This window comes from Gavia stellata, chromosome 2, assembly GCF_030936135.1.
Source record: "Gavia stellata isolate bGavSte3 chromosome 2, bGavSte3.hap2, whole genome shotgun sequence".
Taxonomy (NCBI): domain Eukaryota; kingdom Metazoa; phylum Chordata; class Aves; order Gaviiformes; family Gaviidae; genus Gavia; species Gavia stellata.
The window spans coordinates 89,805,622-89,833,345 of NC_082595.1; the positions used below are offsets into that span (position 1 = coordinate 89,805,622).

Genomic DNA, 27,724 nt, shown 5'->3' on the forward strand with positions numbered 1-27,724 from the left:
AACCCACAAATTTTCTCACTTTTCCCCTTCCAATTCTCTCCCCCATCCCACCAAAGCGGAGTAAGCAAGTGTCTGTGTAGGGCTGAACTGCCTACTGGGGTTAACCCACTGATTTTACAATCAAAATAACTCTCAGTCCCCACTGAGAGTCCCACCTCAACATATTCAGCACTTCGAACCTCTTGGTGCTATAGGGTTTTTTGTAGATACTAAATCTTACCAAATTTCAGAGAGAGAAAGCTCTCTACGAAAGATCTGACATGAAAGGGGGTGTCTGTCTTATCAGAAACTTACTTCATTACTTGCCTGTCAGGGTGCTAGAGATTAATCATTACAATGCTCAGTGTCATCCCTCCCAAACTGGTGATCTGCAATGCAAGCCTCTATAGTGTTAGAAGAGAACCGAAATACAAAGGACCCCAAAAATACTTGCTAACTTGCCATTTGCAAGGATAGATCTTTGACACCTCTTGAGAACATGTGGACATCATTACTTCAATATAGTAAACTGAATGTTACCTTTTCCTGATAATTCAAGAGTAGATACATCATGACCTCTATCATCTGATAGTGTTGCTTTATAAACGCCTTCATCTTTGCGAGACAGCTACAAGGAAAGCACAAGACGTTTACTGACAAACTTGATGGTGGTACATTTGTTCAACCCCTGCATGATTTTCTAAATCAAACAACATACATTGTACCGCATTCTGGTTAAATAATCTCACCAGAGATGAGATAGAAACTATCAAAGGCTTGTGCATGCTGTTTTATGGAGCTGTGGTTAGTCCTTAAACCTAAAACATATTCTGATTTCAGTTCAACTGCCTTGAGAAACCATGTTTTTTCTTTTGTGCCAAAAAGACGAACAAGATTGATCCCGGTCAGTAGAAATTACAAGTAGCATAGTAAGGTGTAACAGAGGGTAACTTCAACCCACACAAACTTCAGAAATGCAATTTTTCTTCAACTGAAACTATTACTTTTTTGAATCAATCTATGTGAAACATAACAACGGATCTGTATTCTTTAACTGTCCAAATACCAACTCAGTAGCTTTCATTTAAGCAGCAGCTGTACTCAGATTATATCTATGCTAAGTAAATAATGAATTCTTTACTGTTGGAGAGCCTACATTCTAAAATCTAACACAGTGATACTGCATTAAAGGCAGTAGGGTTTTTGGGTTGGGTGGGTTTTTTTAAATTTATTTTAAAACATGAAGGAAAATATATAAATAATTTTATATAGATTGGAGGTTATTTAATTGAATCTTAGATTTATACAAGTCCAAAACAAAGTAATTAATAGCAAAAGCATCATGTAATTGAATGACAAATAACAAGAGCAATTCAAGACAAGCAGAAACCACCCTCCCCCAAAAAAGTCTACTGAAGAAAAATGAAGCCACTGGAAAGCCAGTAACCTCTTGCAAGTGAAATGAAGGAAGTGAATTAGAAGAATATGAAGCCAATAAATAAAATAAATAAGTCAATTAAATGGAATGCATATTTATGCTGAAAGCAGAAAAACTTGATTCGGGGAGGTTTTGGCACTTGCTGAAGACAGCAACTATGCAAGCTAAGGCTTCAGACTCAAATTAGGTTATCCTGCTTGCATAAGGATAAATCTTAAGAAGCCATATACCTCAAACCTATTCATTTTAGGCAATAAAACTGAGACACTGTCAGAAATTAGTTGCTTGAACAAATTGAAAAATTAAGGAGCAATAAGAAAGAACGAGATAGAGTTCACCTAAGGACACTGAAGCAACTTAAGCATGAACTGAGCTGATAACAAAAATAGATACTCTTTTACTAGCATTAGTTACTCACCAGCTAATTGAAGAGTAGCAAATATGCCTTTTCTTAAAACGGTTCACAGAAATCATGATAGCTGGTTTAGTGCTCTGCCTGGCAAATCTATAGCGTGTCAAGCAGAAGCTGTCATTTCTAATCACTAGGTGATACTGTACCCTGGGAATACTGAGGTGACATTCTCCCTTCTGCAGATCAGGCACCTCATCAACGTCAATCCCAGAACCGTCCTTATACCACTTGAAAACAGTCTCCTTCTTTGTGTTCGCAACCTGTACAACAGAAAAGGCACATAAACCTGGCTATGTCCTGAAGAAAGGTACCACACTGTAGGTAGTTACACAGGTACTTTCAATGTAAGAAGCCTTTTTTTATAACACATGTCAAATAAAGCTAAGTAAAAAAACAATTTCAACCAAGTCCTACTAAGCATATCTTAGTCCTATGGTATTTATTTGCAGCACAGAACTGATCAGAAGTATACAGCTTACAGCTTCAGAGCCCTGTCAAATCCTTAAAGGCCATCCTGTCAATCTCTTCCCTTGAAGGGTTTTGCACCTTTGCTCTGTGGTTATAGTTTGTCTAGAGACATCTGTGAGAAGTATCTTTGAAATTAGAGCTGCTGAACACTCCTTTATCTTTTTGTGTTTACCATGTGTCTCCAGAGAGCTGTAACACAGAACTTAGGCCCTATCTTACAGAGCCTTCAGCAGATTTATCCCAGCTACCTAAGCAATGTCTTTCAGAGCTAAACTGCAGAGACCAATGGAAATTACTATTCTGAAAACATTTGAGACTTCCAAATTGCAAGCTGTACCAGAAATCCTTTTTTTCTACTATATTGTGTCCTATGGGAAGCACAAAGACCTGAGGAATCCTACAAATTGCAGTCTCTTCCAACACAAAGGGGTTTAACAACGTAGTGCAAATGCAGAGAAGTTGCTTGACAGCCAGAATTTTGCTGTAGTAGCAGCAGCCCATCTAAGCAATGCATAAATAGGCTACTGCTATACCTCAAGTACTGATATAATTTTGAAATATAAATTATGTATTGGTGACGCTTAAAATATCGCTGCATGAATGACCTCAAACTGTGAATTAAAGAATCTAAAAGCCCAGCTATTTTTAGAATCCCTGGCAAGATATTTTATTTTTCTCCCTTTCAGAAACACTGTGGCTTATTTGACATCGCGATCCCCATACCCTTCTAAAAATCACAAAAATGCAATGGTGTTTCCATGCACAGCCTGAATTCCTGGTCAGCGTGGCTTTGGTAGAAGGACAGAGCTGGCAGGACATTTCTCAGTCCCCAGGCAATTGCTTTAAAAAGCCTCCTTAAAAAAGAACTGAACAAATGGATAGAGGGCAGACCAGAAGTTAATACAGATCTGCAACAGTTTTCAAGTGGTTTGCTTGGAGGAAAAAACATGCACCAATTTCTAACCCTTTCACATTAGAGAAGTCATTCCATAGATGAACAGCTCTATGAAAGCTCTTTATAGAGATGACTAGACAAATGGGAGGGCCTCCTAAACTGATTCCTGAATATCTATATAAAACCTGCTCAAATTAATCACATATATTGCTGCTTAATAACCAGTGTGGTTGCTATGGAACTCTGACAAAGTATTTGAGATCATAACCTGGCCCAAAGCAATGCCTTGCTTGAGAAAAGTGAGCAGCAATTTACATTTACCAGTAACTACAAAGTGGCTATTCCTGTAGTCATATGACATGGCTGGCAATTTTATTTGAACAAAGCCTGAAGGAACAAGACTTTAATGCTTTTCAACAATTTTTCATCAAAGACTGTTAGCACTCAATCTGACAATAAATAGACTGAGTTTCAGACACATGCAATTTGCAGTGCTGAAGTTATTTCATGTTGACATTTACTATGAAAAGTTACCTTTTTCGCTGTTTAGCCCCATACCAAAAATCTTGCTTTTAACAGACAACGTACAAATAAGGCTCAAATTTATGCAAGAGCAGGTAGCTTCTGAACGTTCTGAAATTTAGAAGTACTTGAAGAAAAATTATAGTAGATGCTGGCATATGAAGAAAAATAAACATACAATAAAAAGCAAACACCATCAAATTATCATTCAGATGGACAAATGTCTCACTGGCATGCAGGGGCTACAATACCAAGAACAAGGTCATCAATCCCAGCTATTTCAGAATTAAATACAAAGTCAATCAAAAGTTAATGAGGTCCAATCACATAGAAAATAAATGGTATGTGAGGTAATGTGTATTATTTTTTATATACTCTTTTATAACACAATCCATATTTGTTCATTATTACTGTTGTGGACCTGGATGATACAGTCAGTCCTCTGCCCTCCACAAGCTTCCAGTTGGCCTGGTTTCCTAACTCCCCTATTTCATGCCATGGCCTTTGAGAAAGTCAGGGCAAAAAGCCCTCTCTTACAGGTACTTTCTTCACATTATCCCAGGCTCTTTCAAGAGGTAAAACCACCCATGACAATTATTTTTGCACAAGAGCACTAAACAGAGCCCAGAAGAGACCTGGGCCAAGTACTATGGTATGGCCAAGGGAGGCAGAGATTGTTCCTTGGATGTTTTTATTACCACAGAAATAGCCCAGGGCAGCCACACTTCTAACTCGATTGTCAGGTATCTGAAGTTCATAGGACAAATCCAGGCTTTATTGTTCAAACTCTTCCTATGTACAAATATCAGTTAAACAGGCATAAACAACAGTACCGTGTGAACCTAATGGCTAGTCACATATTAACAGTAACAAACACTATAAGGTCAATGGCATAGTTAAAATGATGAGTGTGCAAACAGCCCACATCCTAGATCTCATTTACATAAAATGTTCTGACCTTATGAACAAGAAGTACACTGGTGAAAAGCATATAATCAGACACTCAGCCTTTCACAGTTTCAGTGGTATAAACAGGCTCGACAGTTAATGAAAAGAAGGATAATTTCAGATTAATTTGTAGAGAATTAACACTAGTATAACTGGTTCAGCAACATTTAATTCCCCATGTGAATGAAAGGATAAGCAGGGTTCATGCCTGAGGCAAATGCATGTCGAGATTATAAAGTACTGCAGCTACACAGCTCAGTACCAACAAAGGTACCATGTAGCTGAGTGTTGAGCACTAAAATGGGGGCACACAGAATGGCAGCTTCACCACCCAGGTCAGTTCTGCTGGGAATAAGTTGAGGTTAGAGGACTCCTAAGTAGTGAGCAGAAAAAAAGAAGGAAAAAAATCCTACAAATGTGCATATAAATTGCTCATAATGAATGATTCAAGTTAGTCTAATTAAAAGCCAAAAACTTATTCAAAAGAAGTGGAGAAAATTAATACAAAAGAATCCGTATTACAGGAAAAGGCAATGAAGGAGAGTTTGATGCCTGTTAAATTCAATTAACTTAGTTTTTCAGACCTCTAATTAGTGACTCTAGAAGAGCAACAGAAATGAAAATATATCAGTTTAGAATGGCATATAAAGATGTTAATAGCATAAGTTACACTGAATTACATGCACATTAGCATTAGTTAAGACTCAAAAGTCATTAGTCAAATATAATAAAATGTTTTATAACTTTAATTCTAGAAGCCTTTGTTGCATGTTTGGTTACAGTTGATTAGATAACAGATGATTTGGTAGAGGAAACTCCAAATTAGCAAAGAGTGAGGAAAGAGTTTGAACTCTGGCCTTTTGTGGCTTTTTTTTGAGGAAGGAAGAAGGACCATTAAGGGATGAATATTTTGTTTAAATTATTTTTATGGCTCACAAGTATTATAAAGAATTAGATCACCTAACACATTTAGAAATGTCCTGTATTTTTTTGTTTGTTTGTTTTAATGGAGACTACTACTGAAGAGTAAAAAGTCAGAAATTTTGATTTTAAATATTTCTAAATCATAAAAAAGTTCTCATATGAAACTTTTAATTTTAAAAATATCAAAGTCTTTCCTCACATTTTCCTACCTCAATTTTCAATCAACAACAAATTATTTCAAGTATATTTCCTCACCTTACAAGCAAGTAAAACTTCACATTCCTCTGTAACTTCCCAATACAAAAACTCTGAGAAGTGAGGACCTAAGAAACAAAAATGTCTTGAAGTGTATGTTGTAGAATGGAGAGTATCAAAGAGATCCAGTGAAAGAAAGAAAAAGGATGACAATTATATAACATCCTTACACCAGAATGATGAGAAGCAACTCCTGAACTACCCATGCACTAAAAGGAAAATCCTGCTGTAAGTTTTTATTATGTTGACCCAGGTGTCTACAGTACAGATTAAAAACCTGAGGCTCATCTCTGTTTATATGATAAGTCATGTAGTATTCCAAAATGTAAAATTTGGAAGTGAGTGAGAGAAATCAGTTTGCTAAATATGTTTATGCCCAATTGCCAGCTAAGCATGGGAAAGAAAAAAAGGAGCTACAAACAAGTGCACAAAAAATGTATTTAATGCAAAGGGAACTGGAGAATAAACAAGTGTATCCAAACACCCAATTAAATATTCAAAGCAAAAATCCCATGCCAGACACTATTTGTCCAAATTATAGAAAGTTAAAAAATGTATGAAACATTACAAGCAGAACAGGAAATATTCCTTTTCCTCACTGAAGTTCCAATCCTGCAAGTATATATCCTTAAGTAAATTTACTGACATATATAGCCTTTTAAAAGTTATTGTGTTTACTCATGTCAGTAAATTTATATGTTTTAGTGTCTGCAGGATCAGGGCCCATAATTGCAATATCCAGACCTGGGAGGTAGCAAAGTCCCAGACTTTCACTTAAGTCAGTGAGAACTGAAAGATCTTGTGAGTTTATGCTGTAAGTGGTATAATTTATTTCCTAAATCTATTAAAAAAAGAATCCCCCCCCAAAAAAAAAAAAAAATTATATTGCTTATGTAGAGAATCTTACCTAAGCTATTTAGAATAAATGCTTTTAATTATTATTTTTACTTTCATCCTAAAAGCCATGTGCTTGCCAAGTGAAGATTACAAGCTAGAGCTCCAACTCAATTTTTAAAGATTTCACAGCGATAGAATTCTGAATTCGGTATCCAGTAGTAATTCTTACATTCAGCTGCAAGCAATATCGATAACAAGTATACAACAAACTCTTTAACTGTATCACAACTATGCAACAAACATGCATTTGGTTCCTGGAATTTTGCCTGGACAGAAACCACAGGATCAGGTTTTTAATCTTCCTTGTCTGACACTATGCTGTCCACTCTTCTGTCAATTATATTGAAGGGATAATTTGTATGCTTAAAACTAAACATGCTGAAATGTTTTGTTGGATCAGAGCCTACAGTAGGCACACTTCTCATGAATACTGAGCAAAGATAATGTCTTGTAAGGTCTCCCTATTCATTTCTCTACTTAGCAAAAGTTCTGTCATAACTTGCATGTATCATATGACAATGCTGGAAAATAAGATCCACCAAGGGTTCAGCGTCTCCTCAAACTGGGCAATATACTCATCTTCTAATTAAATCAATGGAAGTTGGAAGCACTTAGTATTCACCAGGGGTGCATCATTAGCTGCAAACTGGGCCTAAAGTCACCAATCTACTCTGTCTTACCTTGCTTCCTGAGAAATTCCTTTCGCTGGAGTTCAGACTCAGCCAATACTGCCTTGAATGCTAGATTTTAGAGGAGGTGAATGAAAAATGAGTTAGTTACCAAATTTCTCAAAGAATAATTGAAGTTCATTTCTTTATCAAAGTTTCAATGTTTCAGTGAACATACCATCTCCAATGAGAACTAACGAAGACTGGTTCTTGGCCTTTCCATCTTGAATCTGTACTGTGTAGGTACCTTCATTGTCAATAGTAAATCGGTCCATCATCATTTCTATAATGCCGTTTGAACGGTCACAATTTATTTTATGCCTCTGAAATAAACAAGTAATAACTTTAGTATAGTGTAAATTACTTATGATTCCCTATCGAATTAATCATGTTTTGTAACCCTGCCTCCACACTTAATCTTTTTCATGTCCTTTTGATTGTAAACTATGGAAACTGGGCTGTCCTTGTATTTTCTGTTGTACAACAAGATCCCAGTGATGACAGAAACCTCTGTGTGCAGCTGCATTTGGAATCCTAGAGGCATCATAATACAACTGGTTTGGATTTAAAAATAATAGTTTATGGCACTATGCATGTTTGAAGACCCTACACAGCCAGCCTTTAGCTGCATTACAGCTTCCAGTTCAACAAGGGCTTTTGCTAGGCTGAAGCACTATTCCTAGCAGAGTCCAGAAATAGCTGGAAGTATTACGTCTGTAGACACAAATGTGGATGTCCAAATAAATCCATCACAACAACTCCAGAAAGTCATCACTACTAAATATCTCTGAGACATATGAGGCAGCTCAACACTGGATCTTATTTTTCTCACTAACAAAGTTTATTTAGGAAGGGTATAATGATTTGCTCAGCTAACGCTAGGTATTCTTTTCAAACAACATTAAAGTGCAAGACCCTGAGAACAGTAATGTGCAAAAGCAACAAAGCTTCTGGGAATTAAAAAGATCAACCAAGTCCAGTAAAAGAGGATTATAATTCTGTCAAAACATCTAGTTACTTACTGAAGTGCTTGCAGAATACCCCAAACACCAAATATTGACTTGAATTCAAAGTTAAATATGCTTTTCACTGTTTGTGTCCTTTTTGTGTTTGTTTTCTATTAAATATTCCAGAAAGATAAATTATTGGCAGGCATCGTGAAGGAAATAGAAAATTGCAAGCAAATATTGGACAATACTTGCAAAATATGTGTTTTGAATTTGCAGGTACTATTTTAGATACAACCACCTTTTACTAAGTAATATCTTCTTTCATTCAGTGAATAACAACCACGCGGACTGTGTGTCCCACTAAGAGTGTTGTTCCAATCTCAACTAACAAATTCCTAAAGCAAAGCAAAATTAATCCACAGAAGTCACTTGGTGAATACTTTTAGGTAACCATTGTGACCAAGGGTATTACACACTAACTGTTCGGTTCATGATGGGTCAGAAAAGTAAATGTCACCATATAGAAGGATTTCTATGCAGTAAATTATCACAGACCCTGTTACTGTTAAAAGGAGACATGATGCCTTATAAACAGAATGTTTTTATTAGCCCTTTTATTGGACTTCAAAACTAGAAAAAGGCACCTAAAGCCACAGGTAGATAAAGTTTAGGAAAGGGGAAAAAGAAGGAAGGAAAAAAAAGCTAGTAAAAATACCACTTATTAAACTCTCTGGGACCACTTCCTTAAGTGGAAGAACCTTTAAGTACTGATCCTAAATTAGTAGGAATGACCCCACAGATATATCTGCTTCAGCTTTGAGGGACACCTCCTGGCCAACCTCAAGAACAAAGTCACAGTTTTATGGACAAGAAGCCTGGAAGAATAGTGTAGACATAGTCAAGATGTTTAGCATTCATTACTGGTACTTTCAAATGTACAAACGGTACTAGTTCAAATCTTAATGGGGTAATTGAAGAATGAAGAAAGAGAAGAGATAATGGAATTAACAAAGCAGTAGCCAACAGATTGATTAGAATAACAATTTATTAAATAAATGACTTGGAGGGAAGAGACTGAGGTGTAACATTTATATAAAATAACAGGGGAAAATGCTCATATAGTTTGGATATGCACTTTCCCATATGTAGTTCAAAGAAAGATATAATGTCAAAGAATAAGACAAGATTTAATTAATCAGGAAATTAAGTAGAAAAATTACTTATGTAAGAGTTCATCTGTAAGAGTTGAGGAGATAGGCCAGGGACGTTAAAAAGAGAAGTTATAAACTTCACCAAACTACCAAAAAGTGCAAATTCAAATTCTCACTTACAGTCTCTTGCCCACAGAGGTCAGGGACAACACCTGCATTTGTTTCATGAGTTCTCAGGGAGAATGTTAAATTAAGATTTGCCAGAAACAGAAAAAGAAGACCAAGATATATGTTTTAATCTGATCCTTTATCACACTTCCAGAATTTTTTTTTTATTTCTTGCTTTTGGATAAAGGAAAAAAATACTAAAAGATTAAAATGACGGCTGATTAAATGGGGGGCAGTTCATTCCATTCTCAGATTATTTTGAAATCTTACCAAAAACGTTCCCTGTTAGGATCTAGAAGGAAAAATTTATCACTTCTGCCAATGTCAAGAATCAGAGTACAATTCACCAGCATAACGGTCTATTGACCATGTTCAGTGACTGTAGCCCAGTCTCCAGGCAGGTTTTAGAGTGTAATTAGGCTTCTAACTATTGCCATTATGCAGCAAGATGAAGTTCAATGATTTTATGGGCACCATAAATACTAGGCTTTTATGTGACTTTCCACAAAAATATCATCAGTCTCCAAAAGTAAATGTCACCTGTGGGTTACTAATTAAAGAGGTGAAATAATGCAGCTCCATTTCAAGACTCTCTCTGATGTCAACACTTCCAAAACATATGCGAACTAAAAATAGCTCATTCTGTTCCACTAACATTGCCAAGACAGAATATTGTGATTTCAATACATCCTAGTCACTAATATTCAGGTTTTCCGTGCTATAGTTTAATACTTCTTAAAGTGAGAAACACAGAGAAGTATTTTACTTGAAAACACTTCTTCCATTTGTCAATATGTAATTAAATCTTTGCTTTTCTATGGTTTAAAAATGCTGATAAGCTCCTCTGGCCAAAACCAGGCTTTGCATCCTCAGGAATAAACTGAGCCTTTCAAACAGCTGCACTGGAGGTGGATTCCTCGCAGGAAAAGATATTTCCAGTGCTGTACGTTATGCCCAGTAGATGAACCATACTCCAGGCCTGCAAAGGCATGACCTTGCTTTCTTCTCAGCCCAATCTGACCACTGTTTTGTGTCCCTTTCTATGAAAGGTCTTCCTAGAGCTATAAAAATGCAGGAAGCTGGTGGCCTGCCGTTTCATCTCCATGTAGCCATTCAATGTCCATTTAATGTCTAAGCCAAAATTTTTTTTAAAAAAAAAAAAGTGACACCATCTAAAAGTTTTATTGTTGCATTGTCAAGTGCCTCCCACATTATAGGTAAAACTAGTAGCAGTAGCATCAGAGCGTCTCTGGGAACAGCATGTCTTGCTGGTTTGGAGTCTAAAACTGTATTGGAAGCAGCATTTTTGTCTTGAGCTATTTTCCTAAAATATTTGTGCACTACTTTTAATCAGATGTGTTTAATCCTGGTCTGTGTCTAATTTCTCCTTCTCTTTGGCTGTTGGTCATCTAGCTACCCAAAATGAATATGGACTTCTGAGGGTTAAGCTTTCCTCTCTTGTTTTGGTATGAAGAGACTCACTCTGCAACAGGAACTCTATACTGCAAAAAAGATTGGCATTCCTTTCGGGTATTATTGGACCTTAATAACATGTTTTTAAGCAACTATAAAAATAGAATACCTATTAATGCATAAAGGTTTAGTAAACAAAATCACATATATATAGTACTCAATATGTACTTACATCACTGTTTTCAACTTCTTTATCATTAATAACAAATCTGAAGGTAGAATCTGGTGATAAGCTTTCAGCCTGAATCCAGAAACGAACTTCTCCTTTTTCAAGAATCTCATAAGCTAATTCTGATTTCAGAGGTATTGCTGCAGAAAGAAAAGCAGTCAAAACTCAATAATGCATGAATCCTTGTGAGAAAAAGGACTATTGAAGTAAAATATTAGTATTTCCCTATTACTTATGGAATGCTGGATATAGAATAGATTTTATGCAGTGAAAAGTTGTCTAATGCAGTCTTTGGTTGATTTTTAAATTAATTTCTTAAAGGGAGAAAAGAATTTACAGCTTATAGTTTGCACATTGTTTAAGGAATTGGCTAGTAGCAACCTATAGTCTATTGTCAAAGTTAAACTTCAAAAGGCTTTTAGGCAATGATTATTTTATTCAATGCAAACTAATATTCTTCTAAATGAATGGAAAGATAAGGAAGCAAGATTTTCCATGAAAAATGAAGCTGCTGTTGTCTCAGGAAGAATCTTTTTGGAACTCCAGTCATTAGTATGTAATTATATTTCTTCTACAAGTATCAAATAGATTCAGATCTTCAACTTACTTGGGTTCTTTATTTCATTGCTTAATGCCATCAAACGTTCAAACTCTGAAATTAAGAAAAATACACGTTTTAATTTATTCTGAAAAATACAGTCAGAAAATGAATGTCAAAGAAGATACATATCAACATCAGCAGATAATCTCTTCAAGTCTTATATGTGAAATACCCAACTCTCTTCAGAAAATAATGACTAAAACATAAAATTTAAGAAACTTAAAATTCTGATACATGGGTTTAACGAGTGTTCCTATTTCATGCATTTTCATGCACAGTCTCTTACGCAAAAGAATCTAAACAAGGGACGAAATATATTTTAAACTCTCTATGGGATTTAAACAAAAGATGGGAGACAATAGCTTCAAAGCAGTGTATGGGATTCCTTTATCTGTTGACTTCCTTTCTGACACTGTACCTGAAAAGCTTGTTTTAGTATGGCAGGAAACAAGATTGAGTACAGGTTAGTCTGAAAAAGGTACACAACGTTCTATTTAATGCAGTATATCCTCACAAAGGCTGCGTGAGAGTCTAGAAATCACTTTGTTAGATTTTCATACTAACCCTATTTATCATATGCATTACTAATAAAGATTTTGAAGATGAACACTACTGCCAGTTCCAAATTTACAGATAATATAAAGACCAGAGGAAATTAGCAAGGATTTATGACATGGTCAAGGATTTAGCAAAATTACAGGAGAATTTATAGCATTTGAGGAACTAAGTGGGCAGTGAAATAATGGTTTTCAGTGCTAAGATACAAAATCTGACCCTTGTGCAGGGATCCAGTCCAAATAAAAGTGTAATTTTGAGTGTCAGATATGACCAGGGAAGACATGGGCTAAGTGTGGGATGGGAAACACCTTCAGTGCTCTTCTACAAAAACCTTTGAAGGTGTAACTGACAGTGGCAAGACCTACAGACAGGTTTCAGCGTGATGATTCAAAACAGCCAAAGGGAAGTTCTCATGGTCAAATGCATATCTGTCTTTTCCTACAGTATTCATTGGAAAATTAAAAATATTACAAGTTTTGCTTCCCTAGAAGAAGCAGATGTTGGTAATGACTAAGAGTCCACATAAATGGTCCATGTCCTGGAGAACCATATTTTCGTGGCTGCACACGGATTTCTTCTCAACACCTACTTTGAATGGGAGGTTTGATGTGGTTCACACTGTGATAAAAGTCCTGCCTACTCTCAGAGACATACTCAGTCTCATCTCCTCTCCTTAAATGACTTAGAAAGAAGGTAAGTAGAGGGATTTTCATGCTTAAGGAAATGGGCTATCACAGCCTGTGGACTGGGAAAGCACCAAAGTAATTTTTGTGCCTTTCACCTGAGCACCTCTCAATGGTAAACCAAATTCAGACTAAAGCAAATTCATTACAACTCCAATGAAACAAAATAGCTACAATGAAATAAAGCAAAACGAATCTAAATTTAAGCCAAAGGACAATTTAACCCAATGTATTCAGATCTTGTTAAAGCAACATCCTTTTTCTCCCATTCTTCTCACTAATTCTCTGCATCTCAGTTATACAAAACTATATCTAGAGCCCCAAGTTCTGTCTCTATATTAAGCTCCTTGGTAAGCAGAGATCTGATGGTAGCTTTACAGCTAACAGAGAACCAATTATTATAAGATGTGAAAGGCTATAAAGTCAAAGCACAGCAAATGTGACATACTCGAGAAAGATTCACAAAACAGTGAAAAAAGCAACATTTTCAGACATTTAACTGGAAGTGTAATAGATATTTGCAAACCGCATTATAGTCCTAGCATAAAGCAAACAATTCTAATTGGGCGTATTCTTTATCTTTTTTTTAAAGAAAATATTGCCTTAAGTTATCCCAACTTTCATTATTGTGATAGTCAGAAAAATAAGTAATCGCACAGAGCCTGTTGTGTGGTCTTTTTTGTTTTTCCTTAATGCATAGGAAAGAGTGTGAGAGTTGTGGGGTTCTTTTTTTTTCTTGGACAATTTTTAGTGTAGTAGAGGTGATAAAACAAAAAAAGACTTGAGATGGTAAGGACCTTACCTTCATCATCCATAACGAAGCTGGATGAAACCCCATCTGTGTCACTAACTGAGATAGAGTAAGTTCCCAAGTCTGATTTATCAGGATTTTTGAAGTACAGCTTGGAACTGAAGTTATCAATAAAGAAGGATATAATTAGCAGGGTTTCTTATGTTATTGAGATTTTTAACAGGACAAACTTTAATAATTTGATAGACTGGCATGACTTACTGATTTCCTTCTGTTTCAATCTTAAACTTATCAGAATCATCAATCTCCTCATATGATTTACCCCACGAAAAATGAGATGCATCTGTAGCTTCTTTGCACTCAAAAGCCAGGTAAATATTACCCTCGTCATCCACACCTGAAAAGATTTCTTTTGTTCCTGCAAAATAGGAATCAACTCATATGTCAAGGATGCATTTTTCTTTCAAGCTGCAATTCAGAAATTACTAAAGCCCATGCAAATTTTGTCCATTTTCTCTAACAGATACTGATCTTCCTTGCAGATCTTGAAGCATGTTTATGTCATATGTTGACTCAGCATCACATACTAGCAAGATTCTTACTCTACAGAAAAAAAAGGAATGCTAAAAATAATAAATGCTTATTCAGAAACAAAGCAAATGAAACTGAATATGAGCAGATATGAACAGTTTAAGTAAATTAATTTTATTATCACTCTTGAAGCTTTAATAAATGTATTGTCATACTTCTTTTCACTCACAGAAAGTAGCACCTTTGTTTATGAGAATAAAGACTAAAATAACTGATTATCAAATATTTCCTGCAGCCAGTAAAGCAAAAAGTCTTGACAGTACCTCTGCATCCACATGATTTTTTCTTTAAGTTTTAAGGCTAAGAGCTTCTTAACTCTTGAAATACTTATCTGTCCTACAATATCAAATCAGATTCATTAAATTCACTTCTAAGTATTTCAGTATTTCAGAAGCAGAGGAGATAAAATAGTTCATTACCTGGCCGTGCCTCAACAAGAACTGGTTCAGATATCTCAGATGACTTGCCTACCCCAGCATCATTCACTGCACGAACTTTGAAAACATATGTATGACCCTCATGTAAATCAGTGACCTTGAACAAGATAAAGAGCAAAGCCAATTTAAAACACAATCTAAATTCTTTTGTTTACTTATATGAAGATGTTAGCAGAAGCCCAAGTTCAAATACACATCTTTGTTGTACTCCATCAGATGTTTTTAGAATTCAGTTTCGAATTAACACTAACTAAGGAAAATGTTACCTTAAAATAGCGCTTTGACGTAGGTTTTTCATTAGCAGTGATCCAGTCTTCTGTATCTACTTCCTTATAGTCCACTAAATACCCAGTAATAGGGCTTTTGCCTTCATACACAGGAGCTTTCCACAGAAGAACCAGTGATGTATTTCTAACTTCACAAATCGTGAGATCATAGGCAGGACCTAAAATATTTCAAATATTGGAAGTTCACTTCAATACAATAAAGTTTTGCAAACTGGCTCTGTAGAGGCCACAATGCAGCTCTTTAATTTTGTTTTGACTGTGTTTGCTTTCAAAAATCTCATCCTTTACAATAAACCTGGTATATGTGGTATTTAGGTCATTTTCCCCTCATGGCTGTATATAGCAATACCTGCTTTATGCAGTGAGTGACATTAGTATTCTGAAGCATTACATTCTTAGCTAGATCTCAGTAACTCCATTTTAAGGGAAAGTTATTGATGTGGAAAATCCATGCAGTTTAAAATTTTCCAGCAAGTAACAGAGGTTTCTTGTCTATTATTTAATTCACCAGTCCCACATCACAGTTGCTTCACTGACCATGACTCAGGTTCATAATTCAGCATCAGGATTTTTATTTTTGTTGGTATACATGAATCATGATCCTTCAGACTAATCCAAAACCCACTGGCACCAGTGGACTTCAGATCAGGCTTTTCGTTCCCTGACAGAAGAATTTTTCGTCGTGAGGTGGATAACGATAGCCAAGAAGAACTTCTCAAGAGGATAACTGTTAGGAAAATTATTTACTCCAAAAACATCCTGATGCTCTATGAATAAATGAGAGTTCATACCTTTGCAGCTGTCAGGTTATGTTTTCTCTATTATACTTTCCTTCTCCTTCACTTAACTGTTCTAGTGCCATTCAGTTTAACTTGTAGCATTTATTTTTCACTATATTCTTGATATTTATTTATATCAGTAGACTATAAAGGCATAACCATATCAGTTTCCTACCGTGGTGAAAACACCCATGACAGAGTACTGTTATTCAGCCAAATAATGTAGCTGGAAGCTTCCTTCTTGTGCTTTAAATTTAGAGTAAGGAAACCTGAAAGTAACTGAGACTTAGGGATTTTCTCAGTGTTGTCAGTTTGGCCTAATTCAAGATATTACTTTTCCCTACAACACGTCTCACCATTTAAAATAAAGAAGAGTAGAAAAACCTTACAAATAAACCTGACTGCCATTCCAGCCTACATGATGTTAACCAGTGATGAATGAACATGAAATTTGTAAAGGATGGTATTCAGCAAATATACAGCAAAAACAGTAGAAAAGTCTTTCTCCAATAGCGAATAAGCACATTTCAGAGAAGAAACATAAAAGTACCTGTTGCAGACCTTATGAGGATAACTACTAGATTTCTCATGGAAAGACTACAATCTTCAAGGAGCCCAAAGCCTTCTTTCAGGGCTCTTTAAAAATCCCAACCTAAATGTCTATATATCCACAGATAATTAAAATTCCACTGGCAGATGCACCTGCTAGAAATCTAGACAGTAGAAGAAGATGTGTAATGAAATATGTTCTATTCTGAGGATTCTGAGACCACAAACATTTCTTTTTTTTTAAGTCATGTAAAATAATTCATTAGCTATCATTGCTAACTCACAGGGGCTCACAGAGATACCTAAGACTTGAGATCTGCAGAAGGATGAAATAATTATGGGCTCTTGGCAAGGAATCTATCACTCGCGCTGGAAATCCTGCAAGGGATTTTAGCCTTTCTAAGGAAACCTCCCTTACATATCAAAAGGCAGAAGAATATTTCATTGACACTGGGAGTATATTGCAGTCACATTACATTAGTCTTCAGCATCTTTAGTAAGTCAGGGAAGAGGGTCAGCCTCTTTCTCTCAGTCTTAAATCTCAACTATTTTTTTTTCATTATTGCTAAGCCATTGTTTAAAAACTTATTCTAAAAAAGGCTTGTGAAATATTTTAACAAGTTTGGTGATTTGGGGGGGATGAGGGGGTTGTTTGTTTATGGTGGTTTTTTAAGCAGGAAGAATGCAATACTCTCTGTTCAACTAGTTTCATAATGAGAACAATGTAATCAGCCAAGGAGTAGACAGGTCAGATTGTTCATTATGGAAATGGAAATTTCACTCTCTTCATTTCCTGAAAGTGCCTTTTATTTTATTTCTTTACATATCATTTAAAATGAAGGATAATCCTCACTTGTTTACACACTAGGTAATTTCACTGACGTTTTGAAAACACTGTAGGGAGTATAAATCGCAGATCCTTTCTTTAAGGAAAATAAGTGTTTCATTGACGATGTATTTATACAAAATATTACAAAATTATAAGAAAATGTAATGAACACAAAGGGAGTTAAGGTCAGGAGATTAAACGTTTCATTATTGACAGCTTTGCCATGTCATTAAATCCAGAAGGTAAGATATATGAGCTCAGAAGAATTTAGCTAGAAAGCATGGAGAACAACTCTCTGACAAGCAGTTTTGCAGAAAAAGAATCTGGGCATTAAAAAGAAGTAAACTTGGAACTTAGCATAACAGCGTAATTTTTTTTTAACAAGACAAATAGAAAGGAATTTGTAAGCAGGCAAATAATTGTAGGAGGTGTGGCATTACCATTTCTCTGCTCAGCATTGAAAAAACTTTATTTGAAATAATGTCTCCCGTTTGTGCACTGTCATTCTAGAAAGACATGAACCAACTAGAAAAAATTCAAAGACTAGCAAAAAAAATGTTTATTTAGAGATACAGAATACATGATCTATGAGGAAAGGTTGTATGAATTGGATTTTGTCAACTTAAGACTGATAAAGTCTTTAAATGCTTAGAAAAGCTGTTGTCTCTTCTTCATGTCCTTGGTGGACAGGACAAGAAGCAAACAGGCGTAAATTGCAGGAAGAAAGATTCAGGAATATTAGAAAAGCTTTTAAGCTGTAAGCATAGTAAGATTAGTGATAGAACCCGTCCAAAGAAACTGGACTTTTTCATGGGTAGAAGTCTTTAAGGGTGGATTAGACAAGCCTCTGTCAATGACATAGATACAGCTGGTCCTGCATGGGGGCAAGCAGTTGAATTAGATGACATTTGAGAGTCTTTCCTAGTAAGTGATTCCATGATCTTACTGAATTGTTTCTTGTTCCAGGCAAGAATTACTTTTTACGTATAACATAGAAAAGAAAACTAAAAATTCCTTCCCTTCTTATGCTAATAATGCCTTTTTGAAATCACTAAAAATTCCAATAGTTTCATAAAATCACATTTAGGGGTTGGATTTTTTTTTCTTTACTGAGAAAATAACTGCATGAACATTTAGGCACGAAGCAGATGTGTGTAGGTGTCAGACAGCTCCTGATGACATAAGCATGTATTTTTAGAATGGATCCTTAATTGCATACCAAAGCTCAATGTCATAAATAGAATCCGATTTAACAACACAACAGCATTTTACATCATTTTGGGGAAAAGAAGGTAGAAATATATTAGTGTTAAGTGCCTGTGTTTTAGTTATGGGCTATACTGTGACACCTTCTGTTTAGGCAAATCAGTACCAGACATCAGAAATAGCTTCAGCAAAAGTGTTGCTCAGTATGAATGAGGTTGTTATAAAATAAGCAAATGTGCCTTCAAAAACCCTTTCATAGATTATTTACAGAGCTCGAGCATTACTGAGAGGAACCAGTTCCCTAGATGTCTAACATTTAGGCACAAATATATATGCGCACATGAGGTAGATTAAAGTTTCACACACTTTTGCTGGTTGTCCTGAATTCACAATACTTCTTCTTTAACATATTTTAGAGTTAGCATGGCAATTAACAGTCTTCAGCTACATCTACACTGCTAAACTACAGGCAACCTAAACACAGGTTTGAGTACTATCACACAGTCATTCCTACTGTGTTTGTTAGCACATTTGTTTTAACACCTGACTAATAATAATCTCTCAGGTAACACCTGGGTACAATCCAGGGAAAACACATAAATAAGGGCACACTAGTTGAGACTGGGAGACTTTAGCTGTAAAGTGTGAGCTATACTGTGCTACTTGCCTCCATGTCAAGAAACAGGCCCCTGTTGTGTCTTATTTATGAACAAAAATCATAGTTTTGGAGTCTGAAACTCCAGGTATATTCTTAATAGACTGCAGTTATGGTGCAGGGATGCCTATGTATTGCATAGGTAGTGAGTGTGAGGTGGAGCTTGTAGGGCTGGGAGTGAAGAGCTGATAGAGATAAAAACAGACTAAAGGTTGAAGACTTTCTGCTCTGAGCTGATGTGGTCAGTGAAAGAAGGAGTCACTCTGCAAGCTAAGTAAAGGTCACCCAGTTCCCAAGACATTCAATGTCATAAGTGGGGATGTGGAGGTAGCTTTTAACAGGAGCTCTCGGAAGCAATGGCAAATTCAAGAGGTAATATGGCAGAAATGAACCAAAAGACATCCAGCAGAGTTTGGCTGGAACATTGCACTGACTGTGTTTTAAGGAGTTTATATTGAATTGAAATTCATGAGGAACTAGTAGACTTACCAGGTTCTGGCATAGTCCAGGCTTTACACTTAAAGTGCTCACTGGGATCTGAAGGTTGACCTATTCCAACCAGATTTGCAGCAGCAACTTTGAATTCATAGAAGGCATCTTCTGTCAAATCCTCTACCTTTTTTTGAGAAAACAATTCAATAGATCAAAAGCGATTATTTTTATTCTTTTAATAAATTAAATATTTTAAAATAAGCATTCTGACATGGGTTAATTAATTATCAGGCCTTGCTGCTGTGCTGGAGTACTGGAAGGATCTAATTTGAAGATTTTACTCTTAAACCAAACACACTGCAGAGATCTACATTGTACTTCCATGTTTCAGCCACATTATCCTAGGAATAATAGCACTCAATACATCAGCATGAGTGGCTGTAAAAGGTTAGAGCAAAAGTCCAGGGAGCCCATTCAATGAATGACCACTAGCAGATACTTATGGGTGAGTGCTCTAACATGAAATACCTTCCTGCATTGCTTATGAATGGCTATTCATAAGCCATTCACTTAAGCAAGGGTTCGAATGGTGTTTTGGTCTAAAAAGGTCATAGTGGACTGACCAGGGAGGAAAGGAAATCAACAGGAAACTAAAGGAAAAGCCAACCCAATTAGTCCAGCAGTGTGCTGATACAACTCTGGGAAAAATTCTCTCAGTAATTTTTTCTGGCTTGTATGCATCCTTCTCTTAATATTACCTACCATTATAAAGCGAGGAAGTAAGCACTGGAAATGGGATGACCAGAATCTGTGCTATACGTCTGCAAATGTCCCTGGTAAATGAACCCTGGCTGATCTAACGAGTCCATCATGACATCACTATCTCAGATTTTGAGGTCAAGGTAGACAAGCTTCTTGACAACCTGAGCACCTCATGGTAGCAGCCCTCTTCTATCCTTCCTCTTCCAGGCCATGTAAATACAATAAACAAGTCTTCTACACCTCAGTCCTCTGCATAATTTTCCCAAAATTATATTTAATCATATGTCTCAAGAGACAGCTGAGGGTAGTACTTCTAGTGGAGACTGAACAGTTTTAGATTTTCATGAATAAATAAACTATAACTATATTCTCTGGGAAAATGTAAGATAAAAAAGGATTTTGGTGTGATTTTTTAATGGTAACAAAGATTTGATGGGATGATAACAAACATATGATGGGGTAGCATCAAATACAAGACCAAAGCAAACAATATATGCTAGGAAAAGTCAGGCACTAATACAATTTAGATAGTATTTCCTGAAGATAGAGAGCTATATAATGATTCACAAGAGAGAATAACAGCTCAGCCTGTAAAAATGGTTTTGAAATCCCCGGTTATTGAGGGAAAGAATATTTGTGGGATTCCCATAGAAGTATTTAATCAGAGAGGGTTAAACCTTTAGTGATTTCCCAGTGCTGTACTGTATATCTCAGGGCCTTCTCTGCTTACAGTATGTCATAAAATATTCCGTGCTACTAAAACCTGTCTTGCTTTTATTTCCCATCAGTATTTCAGATTCCAGTCATTCAAACTAATATATGAAGATGCACCCTCAGGCACAAATACAGTTACTGGTAGGACTGAGACTTAAATATCCAATTAATTAGACTCTGAATGGTTTCCCTTAATTTACATTACTCATTTGTTTACAAATGCATTAAAAAATGAAAATATCTGGAAAGCATTGCTTAGTATTGCCCTTTCATGCCTATCCTACCCACACTTTTTTATTTCTCAACATCCGTGCTCCATCTGCTATGTCAGAGGTGCCAGTTATAAATTCAATAACAAGCATACATACACCTGAGTATCGCTGGTTGCCGTCTGTGCATGAAACATTCTTCTGGAGCTCATCTGCAGCATTATTTTCAACTTTAGCGTCAAATATCTGCTAAAGACTTACTTCTGCCCTGAGGTTTATAGGAAAGTTGCTGACTTGCAGAAATAATTTTAAGAAGTATTTGGGAATAAAATCTAATTGTTTAACTTAATTTAACAAATGTCAGATTGATTAATTACTTGCTACATCCTATCTTCCTAACCTTTCTTCACAGAAGTTCACATCAACATTTTCCTCTTTTAAGAAACATTGAATACATTGTAAGCTCAACCAGAAGTAATTTATTTCAAAACTAAAATCATCACTCTGGTACTCTGGAAAGGAGGCGATGAGGCATAATGCTAGGTTTATTAATATACTTCCCTTTCCAGCTGAAGGAAGATTTTGAGAGTAAGAACAGGGACAGTTACATTTGTTCTCAGCCCATCTCCATTTCATTTACAAGTCTCTGGTTCTACAGACAGCACAGTCATCTGTCCTGCTAAATGCTTCCATCCTTTCTCTGCATGTTATTACAGTGGTGACACATATAGTGCTCATTAATGAATATAGTTTATGAAGCATTTTATAGCTCATATTGTTCTTCATGAAAAATGTGCTTCACAACTTTTTACTCAAAAGTTTCCTCATCTGAATGGTCTTATTGGTTTTAGAATTTCATAGCAGGAGATGCACTGATTCTCTACCCTAGTTTTGAGGCTCATTGCACTCCAAAATACACAATGGAAGGGCCTGGTTTTGTTGTAGTAAGTATTTAAAGAAATTCTCTGCAAGAAGGTTGAACTCTGCCAAAAGCAAAGAAATAGTACAAATCAACTCCAGAAAGATAATGATTAAAAAGTACCTACTGTGTAAATCGTCCGGGTAATAAGGGAAGAATTGACTTCATGCCAGTTTTGATGGTTAGCTTCTCGTTTATCCATGTAATAACCAAGGATTGGTGAACCTCCACTGTATTTTGGTGTTTTCCAGCCAAGGGTCATTGAATGACCATCACAGTTCAGAAGTGTGATACCATGAGGATATGATGGACAAGCTATAAGAAATAAGCAACCTGAGAGTTAGGACAGAGTCTAAAACACTGCAGTGTAGAAGTTGTTTAACAGTTTTTTGTATTGCTTTTGTTTTCTGCAGCATTTTGTTTTCAGTTGCATACTGGTAACAAAGTAGTTGTAAAGTGGCTAATCAACATTAATTTTATCTCCAAACATAAACATGGAAGCTTTTGAAACATCTGCCTAATGTGCTGCCCTCTCAGGAGATAGCAAGAAGGAATAGATGATCTTTGGTATGGAAATGGTAATGCCAGCAAAAGTGTCTCCAGACCAAACATTATGCTAGAAGATTGAAATGAATCAGAGATCTTTTCCTACTAAGAACCAAATAAGCTGCTCATGTACTTTTGGAATACAGTGAGAATCACCCAATAAGAAAGAAAAAATAAAAAGGCTATGAACTTAAATGAAATGAAATCATATGACTGTCTGATCTATGGCCTTCATGGTTTTCTCCTCCTATCCCCATATTATATGCCTACTTCAGACTGAGAGTGCTTTCTGCCCTATAAGGAGTAGAAAATGTTTAGACTTTCACTAGCTTAATCTATGTTGAGGCAGAAAAGACATTTCCTTCATGAGTTTACCTTCATGAGTTTACTCCCATCTGTAGCAGAAGCAGAAGTGTCACCCAGACATCTTCCTAGAGATTAAGAAAACTGTTTTCCTGACCTTTTCACACCCCTACTACTAGCAAACACCCTTTCTAGCAAGTGCTGCTTTGTATTTTCCATCCATGCATGAAAGTTTGCCCAAAGATACTCTTTTCTTGACTCTGTTGTGCTGCAGTCAGTACAGGCTAAGCTCCTGCCCCTAAAGCTCATCTGATATTTTCAGTTGAATTACCAGTATAACTTGAGAGAATGTGACTTACCTCATTCAGAAGAGAATATGTTAGCAGAGGCCCTTAATACAGTCCCTGGTCTTGCAGCTGTACTAGTAGTGATCAGCATGAAAACAGATAGTAATCAGCAGAACTGGCCTTTTGTTCTTATTTTCAAATGTGGTGTTATACTCAGAGGCCATAAAACATGGCCTTTGCAATTATTGCCACTTCTTGGTAAATAAGAATGACCATAGCAAACTCCTATAAATGCCCTTAAAATAATACTCCAGAAAGATTCTGTCCATGCTAATGTAAGTCACCTATAAATAGTCCTGCTAAATTCCTGTTAGGGCTACCGAAATGGATAAAAGCCATCCACATCCCTTAAGCGTGTGTAAGATCCATGTGCTCTGTTTGGTGACATACTCCATGCAACCCTCATCTTCAAAACACACAGTGACAAAATAAAAGGTGCAAGTGCATTTACGGCATAGGAGTGATAGATGTGAAAGTGTTTGTGCACCACCTACCCATATGAGACACACTTTGTCCTAAAAAAATAGAATAGAGTAAGTTTGTCAGTAAAATCTCATCCAAATTTATCTTCTAACAGCCATTCTGAATTATAAATTTTTTAGAGGATTGTTTCTGGCAGGTATGCCTTTTGGTCTTCTTCTCCAAGAAGTGGAAGCCATTCAGGTGGGGGAAAGGTGTTCTATTTTAAATTTTTCAGTATGAAACTGAAACTGTGCAGAAATGAAAATTGGACCATAGTAACCCAGATCTGTGTACTTTTTGTTCTGAATAATTATCCAGCCCTCCACTCACCATATATCATTCCTACTGAAGGTTGCACAATGGATTGTTCTTACACTGAAATTTTGCTTGCAGGGTAGCAGTGGAGGTAAATTGTTCTCTAGCCAAAGGGAGTTGCCAAAGGGAATTTTCTGTTTGGTCCAGACACACAGTAATGAAGTTTCCTGAAACTCTTCTAAACTGAGCAGATTCCACGCTAAACTGATTTGCACCACCCCAAATCACCCAGAATCTACTTGTCAAATCTTGATTAAGATTTACAGCTTCTTTGTTACAACTAATGAGCAGAAGGCAGCCTGGCCATTATAGTGAACCTGACCAAATATTTCTATCAGATATTATGAATAACTTTTTTTTTTTAAACAATATCTTTTCTCTGTAGAACAGCCACATGCCAGAGCATAAACTTCACTAAGGGGATGTGCTCGATAGCTGCAAAATGTACCGTTTCAGCAAATGAGACCAAAGGAGTTGATTGCTGAAAATATGTAACTCATTCGAGAAACAAGAAGCTGAGTTGCACCAGAATCATACTTACTAAGGGCTGCCTGTACTGTTATAGCCTCTGACTCCTGTGAGTTTTCACTGAATCCTACAGCATTCACAGCTTTCACACGGAAGACGTACTGCTCTCCAGTTTCCAAACCATGAACAACAAACCTGGGTGAAATAAAAATAGCATCAAGTATTAGTATATATTTTACAGGAACCATTCTGTGCTGTAACATGAAATCTTGGCAACAATAAGAAAGCTCAACTTTATGAATGCTTCACAAAGGAAAATATTTCCAAGAGGGAAACCGTAATACAATGATGTGATGTAGTACAACATAATTGGATGGGACACTGAAACAAAAGTCACAGTACTCATTAAATTGCTAGTGCTGCTCTACCAGGTAGAGTCAGATAAACTATGATATATTCCCTCTGAACTTTGGCTTCCTAAATTCTAATCTATTCTGGGAAGGGACTATATTTTTCACTGTATTTTCATAGTCACTATCAAAAATAGCTTTCAGTTTTGATCTGAGGTTTTAGGTAATTATTGTAGCAGATAGAATAGTCCTATTCTATTGTAGGATATGTTCCCATGTGAAAAAATGAAATGTTTTTCTTATTTTTGTGCTGTCCCAATCCCTTTGACCAAGAATTAGTCTCTACTTTTTCTTTGATCAAATTCCTTGACTACTTGATCTAAGGATTCAGCAGAATACAAAGTCACTCAGAATTAATTAATAACACAAAATACACTAAACAACATGATGTGCTTGTTATATACCCACAAGAAAATATAAATTACACATCTAAACTTTGCATTTGGTGAGTGATTCCAATAAAAGTAAGCATGGTTGTCACAAAGGAAATTACTTGAAGAATCACATAATGAAGTGTGATATTTTCAGGAAGGAGGAAGAAAGCATCAGAAATAGACAGGGCTAGCATCGTGACAGGGGAACCAGAAACAGGGGCTACTGTTCTTTATCCATAGATGCAGCAGCTCAGGGAGGCCTGATGTTTCTGGGATGGGACAGTTGGATTTATGGCACAGCAGTGTTAGCAGCAGAAGCACTTTCCCCACCATGTTTATAGCAGTCATGGCCTGCCCTTTTGCCCTGATGTCCATGGACTATGGACTCCAAGAGGAAACACCCAGGAAAGCTTTTGAGTTCCCTCTCCTTCTCATACTCTTTCTCCTGTGCATCAGGTCTGTTTACCGCATAACATAATTCAGGCTTTAAGAAAGGCATTTATTTAAGCTTACTCATGTCCAAGACATATAGAATCATGTCTCTAGAACCTGCTTTTATAACTGAAAGTCATGGAATAGACAAAAGATGCTTCCCTTTGGAGAAAAAAAAAAAGGGGGGAGGAGAAAGTCTGCTCTGCAATCTGAAGAACTTAGCTCTGAGAGTCTGCAGACTGGTTTTTTTTTCACATTAAGTCAACATTTACCTTCCATGATAACACCATTGCTTAGCACATAAATTGGCTTAAAACTTTCCTACAGTTTTCAGACCTCCCCAAAACGCAGAAGTATTGTCAATACCTGTTATATTTAATAGGTTTATGGTTACTAGGCTCCCAGCGATTTGATCCCACTACAGAATAGTCAATATAGTAGCCATACAAATCCTCTTCATGTTTTGGTTTATCCCACTGGACTACAACTGATGTTTTTGTATTCCTTGTGGCCACTACCCGACCAGGTGCAGATGGGACAGCTAAGAAAGAGACAGAAAACATATGGTATTATGAAATACATAAAAATAAAAGTAAGCTGAGGTAGATACAACACTGTATACTTTTATCATATTTAATCACTACAGCTGTGACTTCTCCTACCATGTTAATATTGCTATATGATATATATTTTAGTATATTTGTTTCACTGTAAGTCTGGAAACTTCTATATACATGTGTATAAATAGACTTATTTTTCTATTTGTTTACTTAGAGTAAACTTACTCTAAGCTATGAGGCTCCCTACCTGTCTGATTTTGTATAGGTTTTCTGAGGAGTGAGTTGTAGGAGAACATATTTTCAAATATCAGTGTAGATAAAGGCATACAGATATGAAAATGTTATCTCTCAAGTGTTCTCTCTTAAATAAGAGGTTTATGTATAGCTTACGTCCCTGTAGCACTACTGCATCAGTAAGAAATGCACATAAACTGTAGAGGTATGATATCATGAGTATTAAGAAATACTGCCTTCCAGTCAACTAATGACAACTCCAATTCAGAAAAGGTCAGCTTTTCAGGACAATTTCAAGCATGTGTTTGAATGTTAAGTGTTTAGCTCAACTTAGCTAGATGGATTTCACAGAAGCATAGGAGCATTGGTTGGAAGGGATCTCTGGGGTTCATCTAGTCCAACCTATCACTGAGAGTGGGATTATCACCAACACTAAACTGGTTTCACAGGTTTGTCTGAGTCTTGAAAACTTTTGACAATGCAGATTTCATAGCTTCCCTGCACAACCTCTTCCAGCATTGCACTCTTGCACCCTTTTCACTGAGAGAGTATGTCCAACATGAATTTACTAAGCTACAATTTGAGGCTGTTGCCTCTTTTTTTTGTCATCTGGCATTGCTGAGAACAGGTTGGCACCATCATCTTTGTACGTCACGAAACTAAACAAGCCCAGCTACCTCCACCTCTCCTTACAGGTCACAACCTCTAGGCTCCTGGCCATCTTGGTTGCCATCCAGTGGACCTCTCCAGTTCCTCTACATCCATCCCTCGAGACAAAGGGAGACAGAACTGGAACCAATCCTCCAGGATCAACCTCAGCAGCACCAAGCAGAAGTGAATAAAGCTTCCTTCAATCTGTTGACTACAGTTCTCCCAATGTAGCATAGTACACAGTTCACTTTACATGCAATGAAAGTTCACTGTTAGTTTATATTGATCTGTAGAGAAGATCAAGAAGAGAGAAAGCTACCCATAATTCCTGTGTAATGATTGC

General features: G+C 36.4%; 1 protein-coding gene across 1 annotated transcript in view; it reads right to left on the reverse strand.

Annotated features, from left to right (window-relative positions):
* MYOM2 (myomesin 2) overlaps positions 1–27,724 on the reverse strand; it is an 81,346-nt gene that overhangs the window by 14,058 nt on the left and 39,564 nt on the right. The window contains exons 17-32 of the mRNA XM_059835882.1: positions 26,303–26,477; positions 24,794–24,915; positions 23,970–23,990; positions 22,403–22,594; positions 19,733–19,855; positions 15,205–15,383; positions 14,921–15,035; positions 14,172–14,328; positions 13,962–14,068; positions 11,925–11,969; positions 11,321–11,457; positions 7,585–7,729; positions 7,419–7,478; positions 5,842–5,909; positions 1,976–2,089; positions 520–607 (exon numbers count right to left, since the gene is read on the reverse strand). Of these exons, the coding sequence (XP_059691865.1) occupies positions 520–607; positions 1,976–2,089; positions 5,842–5,909; positions 7,419–7,478; positions 7,585–7,729; positions 11,321–11,457; positions 11,925–11,969; positions 13,962–14,068; positions 14,172–14,328; positions 14,921–15,035; positions 15,205–15,383; positions 19,733–19,855; positions 22,403–22,594; positions 23,970–23,990; positions 24,794–24,915; positions 26,303–26,477 (1,848 nt within the window). The remainder of the gene's footprint in view (positions 1–519; positions 608–1,975; positions 2,090–5,841; positions 5,910–7,418; positions 7,479–7,584; positions 7,730–11,320; positions 11,458–11,924; positions 11,970–13,961; positions 14,069–14,171; positions 14,329–14,920; positions 15,036–15,204; positions 15,384–19,732; positions 19,856–22,402; positions 22,595–23,969; positions 23,991–24,793; positions 24,916–26,302; positions 26,478–27,724) is intronic.